Genomic DNA, 22,767 nt, shown 5'->3' on the forward strand with positions numbered 1-22,767 from the left:
TTTTTTTTATGTATGATATCGATCTGATGACTTAGCAGCAGGATATAACATGTTTTCAGCTCACAGGGAGGCTTCATGGTAAGTGTCAGTGCTACAGGTTACAGCAGGGGTGGCCAAACCGGTCCTCAAGATCTACCAACAGTCCACGTTTTCCAAACCACCAGCTGTAGTCATTACTAACTGTCACATTCCCCAGATCACCTAGCTGGTGCACAGCTGTAGTCATTACAAACTGTCACATTCCCCAGATCACATAGCTGGTGCACAGCTGTAGTCATTACTAACTGTCACATTCCCCAGATCACATAGCTGGTGCACAGCTGTAGTTATTACTAACTGTCACATCCCCCAGATCACCTAGCTGGTGCACAGCTGTAGTCATTACTAACTGTCACATTCCCCAGATCACCTAGCTGGTGCACAGCTGTAGTCATTACTAACTGTCACATTCCCCAGATCACCTAGCTGGTGCACAGCTGTAGTCATTACTAACTGTCACATTCCCCAGACTACCTAGCTGGTGCACAGGTGCAGTCATTACTAACTGTCACATTCCCCAGATCACCTAGCTGGTGCACAGGTGTAGTCATTACTGTCACATTCCCCAGATCCCCTAGCTGGTGCACAGCTGTAGTCATTACTAACTGTCACATTCCCCAGACTACCTAGCTGGTGCACAGGTGCAGTCATTACTAACTGTCACATTCCCCAGATCACCTAGCTGGTGCACAGCTGTAGTCATTACTAACTGTCACATTCCCCAGACTACCTAGCTGGTGCACAGGTGCAGTCATTACTAACTGTCACATTCCCCAGACCACCTAGCTGGTGCACAGCTGTAGTCATTACTAACTGTCACATTCCCCAGACTACCTAGCTGGTGCACAGGTGCAGTCATTACTAACTGTCACATTACCCAGATCACCTAGCTGGTGCACAACTGTAGTCATTACTAACTGTCACATTCCCCAGATCACATAGCTGGTGCACAGCTGTAGTTATTACTAACTGTCACGTCCCCCAGATCACCTAGCTGGTGCACAGGTGTAGTCATTACTAACTGTCACATTCCCCAGACCACCTAGCTGGTGCACAGCTGTAGTCATTACTAACTGTCACATTCCCCAGACCACCTAGCTGGTGCACAGCTGTAGTCATTACTAACTGTCACATTCCCCAGACCACCTAGCTGGTGCACAGGTGTAGTCATTACTAACTGTCACATTCCCCAGATCACCTAGCTGGTGCACAGGTGTAGTCATTACTAACTGTCACATTCCCCAGACCACCTAGCTGGTGCACAGCTGGTGTTATTACTAAATGTCACATTACCCAGCTGGTGCACAGGTGCAGCCATTACTAACTGTCACATTCCCCAGATCACCTAGCTGGTGCACAGCTGTAGTCATTACTAACTGTCACATTCCCCAGATCACTTAGCTGGTGCACAGCTGTAGTCATTACAAACTGTCACATTCCCCAGATCACCTAGCTGGTGCACAGCTGTAGTCATTACTAACTGTCACATTCCCCAGATCACCTAGCTGGTGCACAGCTGTAGTCATTACTAACTGTCACATTCCCCAGATCACCTAGCTGGTGCACAGGTGTAGTCATTACTAACTGTCACATTCCCCAGATCACCTAGCTGGTGCACAGGTGTAGTCATTACTAACTGTCACATTCCCCAGATCACCTAGCTGGTGCACAGCTGTAGTCATTACTAACTGTCACATTTCCCAGATCACCTAGCTGGTGCACAGCTGTAGTCATTACGAACTGTCACATTTCCCAGACCACCTAGCTGGTGCACAGCTGTAGTCATTACGAACTGTCACATTCCCCAGATCACCTAGCTGGTGCACAGCTGTAGTCACTGCTAACTGTCACATTCCCCAGATCACCTAGCTGGTGCACAGGTGTAGTCATTACTAACTGTCACATTCCCCAGACCACCTAGCTGGTGTTATTACTAAATGTCACATTCCCCAGACTACCCAGCTGGTGCACAGGTGCAGCCATTACTAACTGTCACATTCCCCAGATCACCTAGCTGGTGCACAGCTGTAGTCATTACTAACTGTCACATTTTTAAACCTGCTGCATTCATTCCTACTATAGAGCCACAGGTTGCCTGAGACACATGACCTGATGGTAGATCTTGAGGGCAGGTTTGGTCACCCCTGGGTTACAGTGTCATCTGAGTGTCGCTCGTCCCCGTATACAGCAGATAATTATTGGACAACGATGAGAGAAAAGCTGCTACAGTGTCCCCATTATCACTCTGCTCTTATTTATTCTGTAGAACGATCCTGGTGTATTTATATCTATAAAGGACATACAGGGCTGTAAGGTGTTTTCTCACTATTTACAATTGCTGTAGGTCCCGTTCATTGTAAGCGAGGACGGGGAAGGTTGTACACTTCCATGCCGTGCCCCATAAATCTGACCGCGCACCTCTAGAATAGACAGCACTTTCCCTGCGTCCTTTGTGTCAGGTGATGAGCGCATGCAGATTCTTACAGATCGGTGCAGCGGTCATTTGAGCGCTTGGTGCTCACTATCTAACGAAAGTATAATATTCCTCTGTATACACGGCTTTAGCTCTATGGGCCTAATTCAGAATTGATCGCAGGACAAATTTGTTCTCAAAATGGGCAAAACCATTCTGCACTGCAACCGGTGCAGAGAGATTTGAGAACAAATGTGTCCTGAGATCAAGTCTGAATTAGGCCCCATATGGAGAATCACTTGTGTCCCTGTACGACTGTCTATATCATGGTTCTTCAAACTGTGGCCCTCCAGATGTTGTGAAACTACTTGTGCAGTCGATAGCGGTGGGCAGTAGGTTTGATCAAACCTAACAATGGGGGTTATTCTGGGTCACTCTTTCTGACAAAATCCTTCTTAGATGGACAAAACCATGTGCACTGCAGGTGGGGCAGCTGTAAATGTGCAGAGAGAATTAGATTTGGGTGAGTTATTTTGTTTCTGTGCAGGGAAAATACGCACTGCTTTATTTTTACACTGCAATATAGATCTCACTTTGAAGTAAAACCCCACCCAAATCTAATTCTCTCTGCACATGTTACATCTGCCCCACCTGCAGTGCACATGGTTTTGTCCATCTAATAAGGAATTTGTCATAAAGAGTGAACTAGAATAACCCCCAATATCTCTAGCGACCTTGTTTTTGCTAGTGAACTTGATCATCCCATTCTCCATAAACTCGTACCTGTAAGTACACAGTATCTGAGCTCCAGCGCATTCCTTCCCATGTCAGAAAGATGCCATTTGCTCCAGTGTTTACACTGTACACAGTTTGCGCCCCGTCCGGAGGCTGCAGGAAAAAGTGTTTGTGCAGCTGCTAACGAGCGTCTGATTGAAGCTACAATTAAATAGTAAAGGTGTGGACACTGCGCTAAAAATATATATGGGAGCAGCTCATTAAAATAAAACAGTATAATATAGGGATATGAGCGCTAATTAAGAAAAGAAGTACAGTAAAAGGAAAGAGGAGATGGAAAAAAGCACCTGTAAAAATAATGGGGTTAATAAAATGTATACAGCTCTTTTAGGCTAATGTAGCGAAGTCCGTTGGGCTGCACTTTCCCTACCTCTAACACAGACTGCCGGGGTTAAGCCGAGAAAGAAGATTGTCGGAGCCGCTTGCAGAAATAAGCCGCTTGTCTTCTGCGCTGTCCGGGACTGTGTGGTGACGTCACCCGGCAAACAGCGATCGTCTCTCCGGCTTCTGTGCTTGATGGATTAAGGTAGTGGAGCATGCAGGAGAGCGTGCCCACGGAGAACAGCCTCATTCAACGTGTTTCATGCTATGCAGCACTTTTTCAAGAATATCCATAGGCTGTGCTTAACGGTCTTTTATTCGAAAGAAGTTTTTTTTATTTTTATTTTTTTATTTGAAAAAACTTTATTAAAAAAGGAAGTTGACAGCCGAAATTGGCGGCAACCTCATGGGAAAAGACTCAAAAATAGGACATCATACAGGAAAAAATTTCTGTTGATGTTAAATAATTACTAAAAGTAGTAAAAAAAAATTCTTATTTAAAAATTAAAGGTGCTTTTCAGGTTAAGATAAGAAAAGAGGGAAAAAGAAAAATATGAAGTGTATACTAAATAAATTAATTCTGCAGGTATGTTGATTAATTATAAAAAGGCATTAAGCTCAAAATCTATGTTCATGCCTTTTGGGATTAAGGTTTGCAGTTCATAAATCCACTTTGTTTCAGTTTTCTTCAATTGTTTAATGAAATCACCACCTCTCCAATGTGGACTTACTTTTTTAATTCCAATGAATTTCAAACCTGTGGGATTTTTATTATGAACCTGTAAGAAGTGGTTAGATACGCTATGGGTGGTGAGCCCCCTTTTGATATTATAGATATGCTCACTGATTCTGATTTTCAACTGTCTTTTTGTTTGTCCTATATATTGTTGTCCGCAGGGACAACACAGAAGATATATAATTCCTTCTGATTCGCAGGAGATATGATCTTTAATTGTATATTCTTTCTTTGTCACGTGTGATGTAAAGGTTTTAGTTGGTTTGGTAGAAGTTTTATGTTCGTTTTTGCAAGCCTTGCAATTTAAACAATAATGGAAGCCATTGGATTGTTTGACAGTATTGACTGTACCGGATTTTGTGAAGCTGGACACTAGTTCTTGTCGAAGATTTCTAGCTTTTTTGTAACCTAGTTTCGGTCTTTCAGTTAGAAGAGGTTTCAAGTCTTCATCCAGCAGTAAAAGTGGCCAGTTTTTTCTAAGAATGGTTTCAAAAATCTGATGATTACTGTTAAATTGGGTTATAAATTTGATTTCCTGCTGCGTTGAATGCTCTTTATTTTTGTATTGGATGGTTTCTGAACGATCAAGGTCTGTGACAGTCTTTAACTGAGCTCGTAGGAATGGTTCTTTATAGCCTTTTTGTAGGAAGTTCTTAGTGAGAGTCTAGCTTTGTTCCAGAAAAGTATTGGTGTTGGTGCAATTTCTTCTGACTCTTCTATACTGTCCCAAAGGGATGTTCTTGACCCAGTTTCTATGATGGTTGCTCTGTACAGGAATGATGTTATTTCCGTCAACAGGTTTAGTATATGTTTTGGTGGTTAATATGTTATCTTCTATTATGATTTCTAGATCAAGGAAAACGATTTTTTCTTTGCTGGTAACTGTAGTGAAGCGGAGGTTCAGTTGGTTGGTGTTGAGATAGTGTTTGAATTCTTCCAGTTCTGATTCCGTACCCCCCCCAGACGAATATGATGTCGTCAATAAATCTTTTCCACAGTATTATATTCTGTCTGTATCTGTTGTTGGTCCATATCCAATCCTCCTCCCACTTTGCAACAAACAAATTGGCATACGATGGGGCGAAGGGCGTGCCCATCGCGGTCCCGCACGTTTGGATATAGAAGGTCCCGTCGTTCCAAAAATAATTATGTTTCAATATAAACTCAATTCCTTCCATAATGAAGTTTACTTTGCTGTTGGATAAAGTAGTTGTTGTCAGATGATGTAAAGTGTAATCGCAGCCTTCTTGATGTCTAATTTGAGGTATAAAGCGAGGTGACATCGCTTGTGCCCAGAATGTAGTTAGATTTCCATTCTAGATTGGCCAGGTGTTGGAGGATGTTAATAGTGTCCTTTAAATAGCTTTGTTGAACAGATACCAGGGGTTGAAGAAAGGAGTCTAGAAACACAATTGGACGACCGGGGGGAATTTTTGAATTTTTATGGATTTTTGGGAGATAGTAAAATGTGGGAATTTTTGGGTGGTCTGATTTGATGAATTTATATTCATTTTGATTAATGATGCCCAGAATAAGTGCTTCATCTAATATAGCTGTTAGTTTTTTCTGGAATTTGATAGTAGGATCGCCATGAAGTGTTGGAATGGAATATTAGATCACTGGACGAGAGATCTTATTAAACTCATCATTGAAGATAGGACACAAAGCCTCTCTGAAATAAATGAAAACATCTCGACATATGAGAAACGTTTTGAGACACTAACACAAATGGAGGATTTCAAAACTGTGATTCGTATGACCAATGATAAAATCTCAAAAATTGAAGAAGATCTCATACAAACAAAACAAAGAAAATTTATAAGAGATACAAAAGAAATCACCATGTATCCGAAAGATGAAAAGAGGCAACCAAATACACGCAAAAATAATAATCACATGAATTTCAATAAATCCAACCAACCTGTCTATCAAAACCAGAACAGACCACAATATAAAAACTTTCAGCATAAAACACATCAGCAAACAAAAAAAGAACCGTTAATTAAAAATCCACCCGTCCAAACAAAAGAACCTACCCAGCATACAATCAACAGAATTTTGAATATTCATCCTACTCCAATAAAATAGCCAAAACATCGTTTGAACAAGGGAAAAAAGACGCAACAAGTGAGGATAGTCAAAAATGCAATTCTCTTCTTGAAAAATTGGTAAAAAGAAAAACACAATCAAAAAGAACCTATGTAGAAGACTCAAACGATGAAAGTGAGGAAGAACATTTTTTGGACCATGCCCACGGTTCGAAGAAACCTCCAGACACCACTCCAATGAACAAACGACAAAGAAACTCCAAAACAAGAGAAAAAGAGGCTGTAGAGGCGGGACCAAGACAAGTCTAAATAAGAAGAAAATGGCAAAACAACAGTGTTTAATCTCAGTAAATGAGAACTTTCTCAAGATGAACTTTCATTATTACAAAAAGGACTTAAATTTGCCCCGGATTCTGAAGTAAATAAATTTGATTTATATATTGATACTCACAAATTCATCAGAAAGTTAAATATAAAAAAATTCTTTGCAAAAAAATCACAATTTCACACAGAACAGACAGTCGAAAATTAGTTCACAAACTTCAAACCTCAATCAACATTCAACCCTACTTTCTGCAAAGGATCGCATATTGAAACTTTTCAAAAAGCAATCGAAAGAGACATCGATAATATTCCTGACAGAACAAAAAAGAAAGTAAACCTATCCGCTGGAGAAAGGAAAGCATTAGGAACATTGAAAGAAGACCTATCAATTACTATTAAACCAGCTGATAAAGGCGGGGGAGTAGTGGTACTGGACAGCAAAATGTATGAAGATGAAATAAATTGATTACTGTCAGATACCACAACGTACGAAACTCTTCATGGCGATCCTACTATCAAATTCCAGAAAAAACTAACAGCTATATTAGATGAAGCACTTATTCTGGGCATCATTAATCAAAATGAATATAAATTCATCAAATCAGACCACCCAAAAATTCCCACATTTTACTATCTCCCAAAAATCCATAAAAATTCAAAAATTCCCCCCGGTCATCCAATTGTGTCAGGAATCAATTCAATTACATCTAACCTCTCCGTGTTTCTAGACTCCTTTCTTCAACCCCTGGTATCTGTTCAACAAAGCTATTTAAAGGACACTATTAACATCCTCCAACACCTGGCCAATCTAGAATGGAAATCTAACTACATTCTGGGCACAAGCGATGTCACCTTGCTTTATACCTCAATTAGACATCAAGAAGGCTGCGATTACACTTTACATCATCTGACAACAACTACTTTATCCAACAGCAAAGTAAACTTCATTATGGAAGGAATTGAGTTTATATTGAAACATAATTATTTTTGGAACGACGGGACCTTCTATATCCAAACGTGCGGGACCGCGATGGGCACGCCCTTCGCCCCATCGTATGCCAATCTGTTTGTTGCAAAGTGGGAGGAGGATTGGATATGGACCAACAACAGATACAGACAGAATATAATACTGTGGAAAAGATTTATTGACGACATCATATTCGTCTGGGGGGGGTACGGAATCAGAACTGGAAGAATTCAAACACTATCTCAACACCAACCAACTGAACCTCCGCTTCACTACAGTTACCAGCAAAGAAAAAATCGTTTTCCTTGATCTAGAAATCATAATAGAAGATAACATATTAACCACCAAAACATATACTAAACCTGTTGACGGAAATAACATCATTCCTGTACAGAGCAACCATCATAGAAACTGGGTCAAGAACATCCCTTTGGGACAGTATAGAAGAGTCAGAAGAAATTGCACCAACACCAATACTTTTCTGGAACAAAGCTAGACTCTCACTAAGAACTTCCTACAAAAAGGCTATAAAGAACCATTCCTACGAGCTCAGTTAAAGACTGTCACAGACCTTGATCGTTCAGAAACCATCCAATACAAAAATAAAGAGCATTCAACGCAGCAGGAAATCAAATTTATAACCCAATTTAACAGTAATCATCAGATTTTTGAAACCATTCTTAGAAAAAACTGGCCACTTCTACTGCTGGATGAAGACTTGAAACCTCTTCTAACTGAAAGACCGAAACTAGTTTACAAAAAAGCTAGAAATCTTCGACAAGAACTAGTGTCCAGCTTCACAAAATCCGGTACAGTCAATACTGTCAAACAATCCAATGGCTTCCATTATTGTTTAAATTGCAAGGCTTGCAAAAACGAACATAAAACTTCTACCAAACCAACTAAAACCTTTACATCACACGTGACAAAGAAAGAATATACAATTAAAGATCATATCTCCTGCGAATCAGAAGGAATTATATATCTTCTGTGTTGTCCCTGCGGACAACAATATATAGGACAAACAAAAAGACAGTTGAAAATCAGAATCAGTGAGCATATCTATAATATCAAAAGGGGGCTCACCACCCATAGCGTATCTAACCACTTCTTACAGGTTCATAATAAAAATCCCACAGGTTTGAAATTCATTGGAATTAAAAAAGTAAGTCCACATTGGAGAGGTGGTGATTTCATTAAACAATTGAAGAAAACTGAAACAAAGTGGATTTATGAACTGCAAACCTTAATCCCAAAAGGCATGAACATAGATTTTGAGCTTAATGCCTTTTTATAATTAATCAACATACCTGCAGAATTAATTTATTTAGTATACACTTCATATTTTTCTTTTTCCCTCTTTTCTTATCTTAACCTGAAAAGCACCTTTAATTTTTAAATAAGAATTTTTTTTTACTACTTTTAGTAATTATTTAACATCAACAGAAATTTTTTCCTGTATGATGTCCTATTTTTGAGTCTTTTCCCATGAGGTTGCCGCCAATTTCGGCTGTCAACTTCCTTTTTTAATAAAGTTTTTTCAAATAAAAAAATAAAAATAAAAAAAACTTCTTTCGAATAAAAGACCGTTAAGCACAGCCTATGGATATTCTTGAAAAAGTGCTGCATAGCATGAAACGCGTTGAATGAGGCTGTTCTCCGTGGGCACGCTCTCCTGCACGCTCCACTACCTTAATCCATCAAGCACAGAAGCCGGAGAGACGATCGCTGTTTGCCGGGTGACGTCACCACACAGTCCCGGACAGCGCAGAAGACAAGCGGCTTATTTCTGCAAGCGGCTCCGACAATCTTCTTTCTCTGCTTAACCCCGGCAGTCTGTGTTAGAGGTAGGGAAAGTGCAGCCCAACGGACTTCGCTACATTAGCCTAAAAGAGCTGTATACATTTATTAACCCCATTATTTTTACAGGTGCTTTTTTCCATCTCCTCTTTCCTTTTACTTCTTTTCTTAATTAGGGCTCATATCCCTATATTAAACAATTAAATAGATTCCCATTCCTATAGAAGGCCAGCGGGTGGGAGGTGTACCACAAATGAATCAACCACTTTTAGTTACACACATAACTAAAATCTGCAGTGTGGCCCTCATTCTGGTTGACTAGCAAAGCAGCGAATTTCGCTGCTTTGAATTTCGCTGCTTTGCAAGCCCACTAACACCGCCCGCATGAATGCCCGCCCCCTGCTGGACGGCGGATATAATGTTCCGTTTGCAGCCTATCCTGCAGGCCCAAAATCAATCGATGGTTGCCAATCATCGAAAGATTTCAGAAGCGCTCGCTTATCTAAGTCACTGTGTGGTGAGTTATATGAGCGGCACCCTGCTCCGTGAACAGGATGGGAGGCTGACATCCGGGGTTGTCAGCCATCTGCCAACAGAAGGTGGGAAGCCGCCCCCATTCGCACGGGGACGCCCAGTGTTTTCCTGGCGCACGCAGCGTTTTTTGTTGGTACGGTCAGGAAACGCTGCTAGCGCCCCCAGCTCGCCTTCTGCAACCCCCCCCCCCCTCCCTGCTGTGAGACTATGCAAGTCTCCGGGGGCACCCGCAGCATAGATCTGCACATAAGCATATTCATGCGCAGATCTACAACATCGGCCCCCAATGCGAATCAATTACAATGACCTGTGTGTTCCCACTTATGTTTAGGGCCTGTTCCCAGGTCTCCTGAAGTGTTCCTCACTGCACAGACGCCTGCCGAGCACCAGAGGCCCTTGGCAGAACCAATATTCTTGCTGCATGAGGCGTTATACAATGGGCGAGATGTACTAAGCTAGAAAAGGAATGAGTGATAAACCTGAGTGATAAACCACCAACCAATCGGCTCATACCTTTCATTTCTCAATCTCAGCCTGTGACATGGCAATTAGGAGCTGATTGGCTGGAACTTTATCACTCTCCATTTTATCACCTTTCAAGCTTAGTACATCTGGCCCAATGTACTGTAGACCACCTGCTGTAACCAGAGTGTCCAGCATCCAGTTCTGCTCTGCCGCTGATCAATTGGACTGTGCTCAGACCACCTGCTATAACCAGAGTGTCCAGCATCCAGTTCTGCTCTGCCCCTGATCAATTGGACTGTGCTCAGACCACCTGCTATAACCAGAGTGTCCAGCATCCAGTTCTGCTCTGCCCCTGATCAATTGGACTGTGCTCAGACCACCTGCTGTAACCAGAGTGTCCAGCATCCAGTTCTGCTCTGCCCCTGATCAATTGGGCTGTACTCAGACCACCTGCGGTAACCAGAGTGTCCAGCATCCAGTTCCGCTCTGCCCCTGATGCATTGGACTGTGCTCAGACCACCTGCTGTAACCAGAGTGTCCAGCATCCAGTTCTGCTCTGCCCCTTGTGCATTGGACTGTGCTCAGACCACCTGCTGTAACCAGAGTATCCAGCATCCAGTTCTGCTCTGCCCCTGATGCATTGGACTGTGCTCAGACCACCTGCTGTAACCAGAGTGTCCAGCATCCAGTTCTACTCTGCCCCTGATGCATTGGACTGTGCTCAGACCACCTGCTGTAACCAGAGTGTCCAGCATCCAGTTCTGCTCTGCCCCTGGTGCATTGGACTGTGCTCAGACCACCTGCTGTAACCAGAGTATCCAGCATCCAGTTCTGCTCTGCCCCTGATCAATTGGACTGTGCTCAGACCACCTGCTATAACCAGAGTGTCCAGCATCCAGTTCTGCTCTGCCCCTGATCAATTGGACTGTGCTCAGACCACCTGCTATAACCAGAGTGTCCAGCATCCAGTTCTGCTCTGCCCCTGATCAATTGGACTGTGCTCAGACCACCTGCTATAACCAGAGTGTCCAGCATCCAGTTCTGCTCTGCCCCTGATCAATTGGGCTGTGCTCAGACCACCTGCGGTAACCAGAGTGTCCAGCATCCAGTTCCGCTCTGCCCCTGATGCATTGGACTGTGCTCAGACCACCTGCTGTAACCAGAGTGTCCAGCATCCAGTTCTGCTCTGCCCCTGGTGCATTGGACTGTGCTCAGACCACCTGCTGTAACCAGAGTATCCAGCATCCAGTTCTGCTCTGCCCCTGATGCATTGGACTGTGCTCAGACCACCTGCTGTAACCAGAGTGTCCAGCATCCAGTTCTGCTCTGCCCCTGGTGCATTGGACGGTGCTCAGACCACCTGCTGTAACCAGAGTATCCAGCATCCAGTTCTGATCTGTCCCTGATCAATTGGGCTGTGCTCAGACCACCTGCTGTAACCAGAGTGTCCAGCATCCAGTTCTGCTCTGCCCCTGATCAATTGGACTGTGGTCAGACCACCTGCTGTAACCAGAGTGTCCAGCATCCAGTTCTGCTCTGCCCCTGATCAATTGGACTGTGCTCAGACCACCTGCTATAACCAGAGTGTCCAGCATCCAGTTCTGCTCTGCCCCTGATCAATTGGACTGTGCTCAGACCACCTGCTATAACCAGAGTGTCCAGCATCCAGTTCTGCTCTGCCCCTGATCAATTGGACTGTGCTCAGACCACCTGCTGTAACCAGAGTGTCCAGCATCCAGTTCTGCTCTGCCCCTGATCAATTGGGCTGTACTCAGACCACCTGCGGTAACCAGAGTGTCCAGCATCCAGTTCCGCTCTGCCCCTGATGCATTGGACTGTGCTCAGACCACCTGCTGTAACCAGAGTGTCCAGCATCCAGTTCTGCTCTGCCCCTGATCAATTGGACTGTGCTCAGACCACCTGCTGTAACCAGAGTGTCCAGCATCCAGTTCTGCTCTGCCCCTGATCAATTGGACTGTGCTCAGACCACCTGCTGTAACCAGAGTGTCCAGCATCCAGTTCTGCTCTGCCCCTGATGCATTGGACTGTGCTCAGACCACCTGCTGTAACCAGAGTATCCAGCATCCAGTTCTGCTGTGCCCCTGATCAATTGGACTGTGCTCAGACCACCTGCTGTAACCAGAGTGTCCAGCATCCAGTTCTGCTCTGCCCCTGATGCATTGGACTGTGCTCAGACCACCTGCTGTAACCAGAGTGTCCAGCATCCAGTTCTGCTCTGCCCCTGGTGCATTGGACTGTGCTCAGACCACCTGCTGTAACCAGAGTGTCCAGCATCCAGTTCTGCTCTGCCCCTGATCAATTGGACTGTACTCAGACCACCTGCGGTAACCAGAGTGTCCAGCATCCAGTTCCGCTCTGCCCCTGATGCATTGGACTGTGCTCAGACCACCTGCTGTAACCAGAGTGTCCAGCATCCAGTTCTGCTCTGCCCCTGATGCATTGGACTGTGCTCAGACCACCTGCTGTAACCAGAGTGTCCAGCATCCAGTTCTGCTCTGCCCCTGATGCATTGGACTGTGCTCAGACCACCTGCTATAACCAGAGTGTCCAGCATCCAGTTCTGCTCTGCCCCTGATCAATTGGACTGTGCTCAGACCACCTGCTATAACCAGAGTGTCCAGCATCCAGTTCTGCTCTGCCCCTGATCAATTGGACTGTGCTCAGACCACCTGCTGTAACCAGAGTGTCCAGCATCCAGTTCTGCTCTGCCCCTGATCAATTGGACTGTGCTCAGACCACCTGCTGTAACCAGAGTGTCCAGCATCCAGTTCTGCTCTGCCCCTGATCAATTGGGCTGTACTCAGACCACCTGCGGTAACCAGAGTGTCCAGCATCCAGTTCCGCTCTGCCCCTGATGCATTGGACTGTGCTCAAACCACCTGCTGTAACCAGAGTGTCCAGCATCCAGTTCTGCTCTGCCCCTGATGCATTGGACTGTGCTCAGACCATCTGCTGTAACCAGAGTGTCCAGCATCCAGTTCTGCTCTGCCCCTGATGCATTGGACTGTGCTCAGACCACCTGCTGTAACCAGTGTCCAGCATCCAGTTCTGCTATGCCCCTGGTGCATTGGACTGTGTTCAGACCACCTGCTGTAACCAGAGTGTCCAGCATCCAGTTCTGCTCTGCCCCTGATCAATTGGACTGTGCTCAGACCACCTGCTGTAACCAGAGTGTCCAGCATCCAGTTCTGCTCTGCCCCTGATCAATTGGGCTGTGCTCAGACCACCTGCGGTAACCAGAGTGTCCAGCATCCAGTTCTGCTCTGCCCCTGATGCATTGGACTGTGTTCAGACCACCTGCTGTAACCAGAGTGTCCAGCATCCAATTCTGCTCTGCCCCTGATGCATTGGACTGTGCTCAGACCACCTGCTGTAACCAGAGTGTCCAGCATCCAGTTCTGCTCTGCCCCTGATGCATTGGACTGTGCTCAGACCACCTGCTGTAACCAGAGTGTCCAGCATCCAGTTCTGCTCTGCCCCTGATGCATTGGACTGTGCTCAGACCACCTGCTGTAACCAGTGTCCAGCATCCAGTTCTGCTCTGCCCCTGGTGCATTGGACTGTGTTCAGACCACCTGCTGTAACCAGAGTGTTCAGCATCCAGTTCTGCTCTGCCCCTGATCAATTGGGCTGTGCTCAGACCACCTGCTGTAACCAGAGTGTCCAGCATCCAGTTCCGATCTGTCCCTGATCAATTGGGCTGTGCTCAGACCACCTGCTGTAACCAGAGTGTCCAGCATCCAGTTCTGCTCTGCCCCTGATCAATTGGGCTGTGCTCAGACCACCTGCGGTAACCAGTGTCCAGCATCCAGTTCTGCTCTGCCCCTGGTGCATTGGACTGTGTTCAGACCACCTGCTGTAACCAGAGTGTCCAGCATCCAGTTCCGCTCTGCCCCTGCTCAATTGGACTGTGCTCAGACCACCTGCTGTAACCAGAGTGTCCAGCATCCAGTTCCGCTCTGCCCCTGATGCATTGGACTGTGCTCAGACCACCTGCTGTAACCAGAGTGTCCAGCATCCAGTTCCAATCTGTCCCTGATCAATTGGGCTGTGCTCAGACCACCTGCTGTAACCAGAGTGTCCAGCATCCAGTTCCGCTCTTCCCCTGATCAATTGGACTGTGCTCAGACCACCTGCTGTAACCAGAGTGTCCAGCATCCAGTTCCGCTCTGCCCCTGATGCATTGGACTGTGCTCAGACCACCTGCTGTAACCAGAGTGTCCAGCATCCAGTTCTGCTCTGCCCCTGGTGCATTGGACGGTGCTCAGACCACCTGCTGTAACCAGAGTATCCAGCATCCAGTTCTGATCTGTCCCTGATCAATTGGGCTGTGCTCAGACCACCTGCTGTAACCAGAGTGTCCAGCATCCAGTTCTGCTCTGCCCCTGATCAATTGGACTGTGGTCAGACCACCTGCTGTAACCAGAGTGTCCAGCATCCAGTTCTGCTCTGCCCCTGATCAATTGGACTGTGCTCAGACCACCTGCTATAACCAGAGTGTCCAGCATCCAGTTCCGATCTGTCCCTGATCAATTGGGCTGTGCTCAGACCACCTGCTGTAACCAGAGTGTCCAGCATCCAGTTCCGCTCTGCCCCTGATGCATTGGACTGTGCTCAGACCACCTGCTGTAACCAGAGTTTCCAGCATCCAGTTCCGCTCTGCCCCTGCTCAATTGGACTGTGCTCAGACCACCTGCTGTAACCAGAGTGTCCAGCATCCAGTTCCGATCTGTCCCTGATCAATTGGACTGTGCTCAGACCACCTGCTGTAACCAGAGTGTCCAGCATCTAGTTCTGATCTGTCCCTGATCAATTGGGCTGTGCTCAGACCACCTGCAGTAACCAGAGTGTCCAGCATCCAGTTCCGCTCTGTCCCTGATGCATTGGACTGTGCTCAGACCACCTGCAGTAACCAGAGTGTCCAGCATCCAGTTCTGATCTGTCCCTGATCAATTGGGCTGTGCTCAGACCACCTGCTGTAACCAGAGTGTCCAGCATCCAGTTCTGCTCTGCCCCCGATCAATTGGGCTGTGCTGTATATATCTTGGGAGATGTGTAAAACCTTCTATAGTGTGTAGAGGTGGGGAAGTTGCCCATAGCAACCAATCAAGTGCTACCTACTGTATAATTTTCTAGAATGTTATTTTATAAATGCTAGCTAGACCAGGCCTGGTCAACCTGTGGATCTCCAGCTGTTGTGGAACTACAACTCCCAGCATACCTTGCAACAGTTTTGCTATTCTAGAATGCTGGAACGGTGGCAAAGCATGCTGGGATGTGCAGTTTCCCAACATCCGGAGAGTCACACGTTGACCAGGCCTGTGGTAGAAGGGCCACTCTTTTGCATACGGTAGTTGTACTATATGGAATGGGCTTTACAGTGGAAATATACTGTTTATTGCAACACAGGGTCTCTTATTCCTCACACTGAATTATATTCAATGGGCAGCGCAGCTATTATATAAGGTGTAATTGTGTCAGTAGATAGTGCTGAAACAGCGCCCCCTATGGCCAGATTACCTATTGTCATAGTTGTTGGTTTTCTACCTTGAGTGAGTGATTTATTTATTTATTTTTTAATTTTTTTTTTATTGAAAGTTTCTGACATTTACATACATACATCGACAATACAATTACATTACACTATGACAAATTCATCTAACAATCAACAAACATAGAGTAGTGCAGCATAAGACTTTCATCAAACGAATCCATTAAAAAACCAAGACCGATGTTATAAGCTGACCAGTATGTCCAGCCTTAGACACAATATCAAGTTAATCCCCATTATACAGTACACAGTCCATTATGTATGAGCACTTTTCCAGGAGCTAGACAGTAAATATTTCATCGTTAATAACTTAAACTAAGGTCGCCGTTTCCCACCTTCCTCCCCCCGCCCCAAAAAAAAAAAAAAATTATAATTCTACGATCTACCATGTGTGTCCGTGAGTCCACTAGTGGAAGTACAACCCCTTATGTTTCGCTTATTTATGAACCACAGGGCTAATATTATGTGAATGTTATATATTTCTTCTCCTCATAGTTAGAAGAGTTTCCTATTAGTGTACTAGTGATTTACCTCCGCCCCCCGCCCTCCCCCCCCCCCCCCCCCCTTTAACGACCAAAGTGAAAGTTTTATGTTTTCTATATAGTTTCTAAACTTACTTAACCCATCTTAGCATACATATCAAAATTATTTCATTGTAGCGTGCTTTACATGTGCAAGGGCTCTTTCCCCCCCCCCCCCTTTTTTTTATTATATGAAATGTGTAGAAGTGAAGAGAAAAAAAAAAAAAAAAACGATGAGAGAGGAGGAACATACATCCGGAAAGAGGGCCTACCTAGTATAATATTTTGAATAATACCACTTCTCCCATATAGCATAAAATTTATCTATAGCGTTCCTGGAAGAGTACACATATCGCTCATGCATCATGATTGAGTTAGCCAGGGCGATCCATTCCTGGACTCCAGGACTTTCTCTCGCCATCCACCTACGGGCGATAATGACCTTTGCTATTGCACATAGGTTTATCAACAACTGTCGGTAACCCGACAGTACAGAGCTCGGCCATACCCCAAGAATGATTGTCAGCGGGCGGAAGTCTTCGGCCCCCAGTCCAATACTCATAAGTACCCTACCCACATCTTGCCAAAACTTCTGTACTTCACCACATTCCCATAATAGTGCCAAAATCCACAGCCCATATTATCACATTTCGGACACCGACTACAATAGTCCTGTGAAAAACCAGAGATCCTATCAGGTGTTAAGTATATACGATGGAGAATATTTAGCTGAACTTGTTGAATTCTTATAGAGTTAGTGGATATACGAGGGGCATCTAACGCAGCTCTCCACTCTTCACTATCCATCTCCGGAATATTTACCAACCATTTATTAATCAATCCATCTGTATTATCTATTTGTGTATTAATCATAAGAAATTTATACCATTTAGAAAGGGTTTTACCGTTCCCCATGGTTTTCACAAATTTTTTCAGAGGGGATTCGGCCAGAACAATTTGTTTCATACGACTTTCTTGCGCTAGGGCGCTTCTCAGCTGCAGATACCTATAAAACATTTGTTTAGGAAGTGTAAATTCCAACTGCAGCTGAGAAAAGGGCCTCAACTCGTTCCCCTCAAAGACCTGACCTACAGCATTAACTCCATAATACTCCCACATTTTCCCTCCCTGGTTTGCATTCAAACTGGAAAACTGGGTCATGGAGAAAATATATGTGTCGGGGTCTGTCCCATCGTACTCCATTCGCTTACATGCCCATTGCCATATATACCGCAATTCTTTCATGAATGGGGGAAGTTTGTAGTGTCCTCCCTGTTTTAGGATAGCCTGTAACGGAGAGTGATTGGGAAAAATGTTGGAAACATATTTCTTAAGTTCTGCGGAATACTCGTTTCCGCTTATCCAAGTTACAAGATGAGTTAATTGGGCTGCATAATAGTATATTTTAAAATTGGGCATAGCAAACCCCCCCTCGCTACGTTCTCTACACATAGACGACATTCTAATTCTCTGAGTTTTGTATTTCCAAACATACGAATATGGATGGAAATATACTGTTTATTGCAACACAGGGTCTCTTATTCCTCACACTGAATTATATTCAATGGGCAGCGCAGCTATTATATAAGGTGTAATCGTGTCAGTAGAGAGTGCTGAAACAGCGCCCCCTATGGCCAGATTACCTATTGTCATAGTTGTTGGTTTTCTACCTTGAGTGAGTGATTTAATTATAAGTCCGGTTCGTCTATCTCATGTTTTCTAAGGATTAAGTTGCCACATACAGGACGAGGCTGGGTAAAGCTGTGTATTAGGGGTGCCGGATGACCTCCCAACCGGTGGGATTCTGACGGTCAGTAGACCAACTCGACTATCAGGGGTTATTTTCCCTTAGTGGGACCCCCATAGAGGGACAATAGAACCTGTGGCGAGCTGCCAAGGGTTTTGATGCGCTTGCCCCCCAGTCGATGTACCAGCAGTCAGGATTCTGATGTCGGCCTAATGACAGTTGGAATCCCGACTGTCGGACCCCCATACCACACCTGTTTATTAGAGTTTTTTTTAGCATTGTAGTTTGGTGGGGCTGATTACAGGAGGGGAGACAGAGCGGTATAATGGACCCTGACCTGGGAGCACAGATTGGGAGAGGGCTTTGTATTGTGTAAGATAGTGAGATCACCTGCTTGTTACAATACACCAGTGTGCATTAATGTTGGCACGATGATGGTAATTGCCATGTTTTGTGCTTGAAACTTATCTTTGAGTTTCCCCAATGTAACGTGTGTCTGTCATTTGTGCCTGAAGGAGAACGCTCAGGACTGCAGGTTCCTCCAGTATTGCAAGGTCTGCGAGGGGTACAAAGCGCCACGTTCCCACCATTGCCGCAAGTGCAACAGGTATGACAATCAACTGGAGTAGTGATCACTGCATCTTTCAATACCCATGCAGTACCTCTTCCCTGCCTGGGGTGTCGCTCTCTGCTGTGCTAGCTAGCAGGTCCACCTCTCCTCCCTGTAGGAGGCTTGGGACATTTCCCCCATTGCCTGCTGCGGCTGAACATGTGTTTGCTCCTCAGGTGTGTGTTGAAGATGGACCATCACTGCCCATGGATCAATAACTGCTGCGGGCACCGGAACCACTCCTCATTCACTCTCTTCTTACTCCTGGCCCCGCTGGGCTGTATCCACGCTGCCTATATCTTCATCATGACGATGTACACACAGCTGTATAACAGGGTAAGTGATCCACCTGCCAGGGCAGATAGGTGTTTGGCTTTGGGAAGGAATCGGAGGTGGGAATCTCCTTTGGGAAAGCTGAACACCCCTGTATACAGGTGACCATCTACTACTGCATCATTTGGTCCCGTATCTGCACGCAGTTCCAATTCCTTCAGTTATTGTTTTCAGGACCTGTTAAGCTATTTATGGAACATCGTTGCGCTATGGATGGCATCATTGTCTGCTTTACATTATCGGAGGTGGGAGGAGCATAAATGCGAATGGAATCCTTGATGCACATCTGAAATAACCATACGTCACCAATGGTCCAGGTCTACAGCTGTGTCCACATGGTGCAATATGGTGGCTGAGCGACCATATAGCCAGCGATTTTGTTTGTGCTGCTGCGATAAATCGCCGGGTGCACGCTCCCGTGTTCAGTCTCCTAATGGTCGCTGTTTCCCTCCGCAGCTCCCCCGGCAGAGTCTCCTGTTTATCAGCGACCATCTCTGGCCGCTGATGAAAAGGGGACACTGAGCAATATATTGCACCGTGTGTACGCAGCTTATGAGACTCAAGGCGCCATTTGATTGCTTCTGTATTGGCAACCAGCAGATGGCCCCCAACAGAGCTATTCAATTGTTGCTGACTTCATCTGCTGGCTCCTGCGTTGGACTGTCTAGGTCGACAGTCAAAACGTCAACATGGTTTTTTCAGGGTGTTTTTTTTTTGTCCCGTGTGTCGACATGGATAATGTATCAGTGCACCACGTCCCCTCGCTGCGCTCTCCATCCTCCACACCCTAGTGGGTAGTACTGCATGAAATACCATCTGTCGGCCCCCCAAAAAAGTGAAAAACACATGTCGACATTTTGATTGTCGGACTAATGTTTGTGTTGACCTTAGGCATGTCGACCTAGGCAGATTTCCGATCCTATACAATACTGAAGAACTGCTTTTGTAAAGGTTTTTTTTCTGTCTTTAGATATCGTTTGGCTGGAATTCTGTAAAGATTGACATGAGTATGTCGCGGCGGGAGCCGGCTCCCATCATTCCGTTTGGAATTTCCTCCTTTGCAGTGACGCTGTTTGCGCTGGGACTGGCGCTCGGTACAACCATTGCAGTCGGGATGCTGTTCTGTATACAGGTGCGTGGCGGGATGTGCTTGTGACTGCTTTAGGAAGTTCTTGGCTACTTAGAGATGGATTTGAGAGTTATGGGCAATGTTCCCTCTAATTTTACGAAGGCTGTGTGCTGCAAAAGATTTTGGCTGTGCAACTTTGGAAGGAAATTCAAATTTTTGTGCGTCACTTATATATAGAACTGGAAAATGACGTTCAGCATTTGTGTTAACTTTACATCAAAAAGATATTAAACATTTAAACATTCAAAACACAGCACACAATGTAGTTAATGGGTGGAACACACATTAATTGAGTCCACAACTGCAAAAAGGGACCACTGCTGCTTTGTGCGCTCTGTTGTAATGTCTGTGCGCACGCTCGTCGAGTTGTGTGCGTGCACACAGCTTAGAGGGAACACTGGTTATGGGCCCTTTTTTTTCTGAGTGAGTTTACATTACTTCACTAATTTGCTCAGAAAATGCCTTAAAATCGCTGTGTGCGTAGACCAGGGGTCTGGGAACTTTATTACCTTTTACCCCAAAACACATTTAGATACGCCGTTACCCCCTCGATTTAAACTTCAGGAAATCATATAATTGTAATACACACTGTACCCCCAGATATTGATGATATATCCCGCTAGTACGGTACACAGCCTGACCTCCATACATGGGAATCATCATCATCACCAATGGCTGCCAGGCTGTGTGAGATATAGCCACTGATGATGTGACATCCATGTAACTATAGTGTCAATGTTTTCCCCTTGTACACTACAGTACTGTAACACACACAGCCGGCACTGCATCAGGTCATTGTACACTACAGTACTGTAACACACACAGCCTGCACTGCGTCCGGTCCTGGTAAACTACAGTACTGTAACACACACAGCCTGCACTACGTCAGGTCCTTGTACACTACAGTACTGTAACACACACAGCCCGCACTGCACTGCGTCAGGTCCTTGTACACTACAGTACTGTAACACACACAGCCCGCACTGCACTACGTCAGGTCCTTGTACACTACAGTACTGTAACACACACGGCCCGCACTGCACTGCGTCAGGTCCTTGTACACTACAGTACTGTAACACACACAGCCCACACTGCACTGCGTCAGGTCCTTGTACACTACAGTACTGTAACACACACAGCCCGCACTGCACTGCGTCAGGTCCTTGTACACTACAGTACTGTAACACACACAGCCCGCACTGCACTGTGACAGGTCCTTGTACACTACAGTACTGTAACACACACAGCCTGTACTGCACTGCGACAGGTCCTTGTACACTACAGTACTGTAACAGACACAGCCCGCACTGCGTCAGGTCCTTGTACTGTAACACACAGATCCTGCACTGCATCAGGTCCTTGTACACTACAGTACTGTAACACACAGTCCGCACTGCGTCAGGTCCTTGTACACTACAGTACTGTAACACACACAGCCCGCACTGCGTCAGGTTCTTGTACTGTAACACATAGATCCTGCACTGCATCAGGTCCTTGTACACTACAGTACTGTAACACACACAGCCTGCACTGCACTGTGACAGGTCCTTGTACACTACAGTACTGTAACACACACAGCCCGCACTGCACTGCGTCAGGTCCTTGTACACTACAGTACTGTAACACACACAGCCTGCACTGCACTGCGTCAGGTCCTTGTACACTACAGTACTTTAACACACACAGCCCGCACTGCACTGCGTCAGGTCCTTGTACACTACAGTACTTTAGCACACACAGCCTGTGCTGCACTGCTTCAGGTCCCTGTACACTACAGTACTGTAACACACACAGCCAGGCATGGATATAGAATCTATATTTAGATTCTATATGCAATTAAATAAAATATTTGAGGGTAATGGATGGTCGCACTGCCGAGACACAGCCGGGCACGCATATAGATTCATATGCATGGCTTGGCTGTGTCTCAGCAGTACGATCATCCATTACCCCCAGGAATCAAATTTTTACCCCATTTGGGGTAATATACTTCTGCTCCCTGACCACTGGTGTAGACCACAGTGATTTAAATGCGTGGCCCCACAGGTCTGTGTCTTCCAATGATTAATAACCTGCATGCAGAATGGAGAACACTGCCCCTAACACCTCGGTTAGTACACAGCGCTGTGCATTGCTGAGAGACCTGAGCGTTCTGAACGAAGCAGCATCACGCTGAATGCTCTCCCTACACATTATAAACCAAGTGTAGGCTGATGATGAGGATGTCATCAAACTAACAGCCTGATTCAGACTTGTTCAGAAGGAGGCAAATTAGGGCCCGTTCCGAAAAGGGGGGGGTGGTCCGCACATGCGCAAACCCCCATGTGCGAATGCCTTCAGAGAGTATAGCTCTCATTCGCATGGGTAGGGGAGTGGGCAGGCGGCAGCGACATCAAGGGAACAACCAGCGCTT

The 22,767-nt window shown here is 45.5% G+C and overlaps 1 protein-coding gene across 1 annotated transcript in view; it reads left to right on the top strand.

Annotated features, from left to right (window-relative positions):
• Positions 1-22,767, top strand: part of ZDHHC6 (zDHHC palmitoyltransferase 6) — a 40,067-nt gene that overhangs the window by 5,669 nt on the left and 11,631 nt on the right. Inside the window, exons 3-5 of the mRNA XM_083149812.1 lie at positions 18,798-18,889; positions 19,069-19,228; positions 20,196-20,357. Of these exons, the coding sequence (XP_083005938.1) occupies positions 18,798-18,889; positions 19,069-19,228; positions 20,196-20,357 (414 nt within the window). The remainder of the gene's footprint in view (positions 1-18,797; positions 18,890-19,068; positions 19,229-20,195; positions 20,358-22,767) is intronic.

Source organism: Crinia signifera, chromosome 6, assembly GCF_055691185.1.
Source record: "Crinia signifera chromosome 6, ASM5569118v1, whole genome shotgun sequence".
Classification (NCBI taxonomy): domain Eukaryota; kingdom Metazoa; phylum Chordata; class Amphibia; order Anura; family Myobatrachidae; genus Crinia; species Crinia signifera.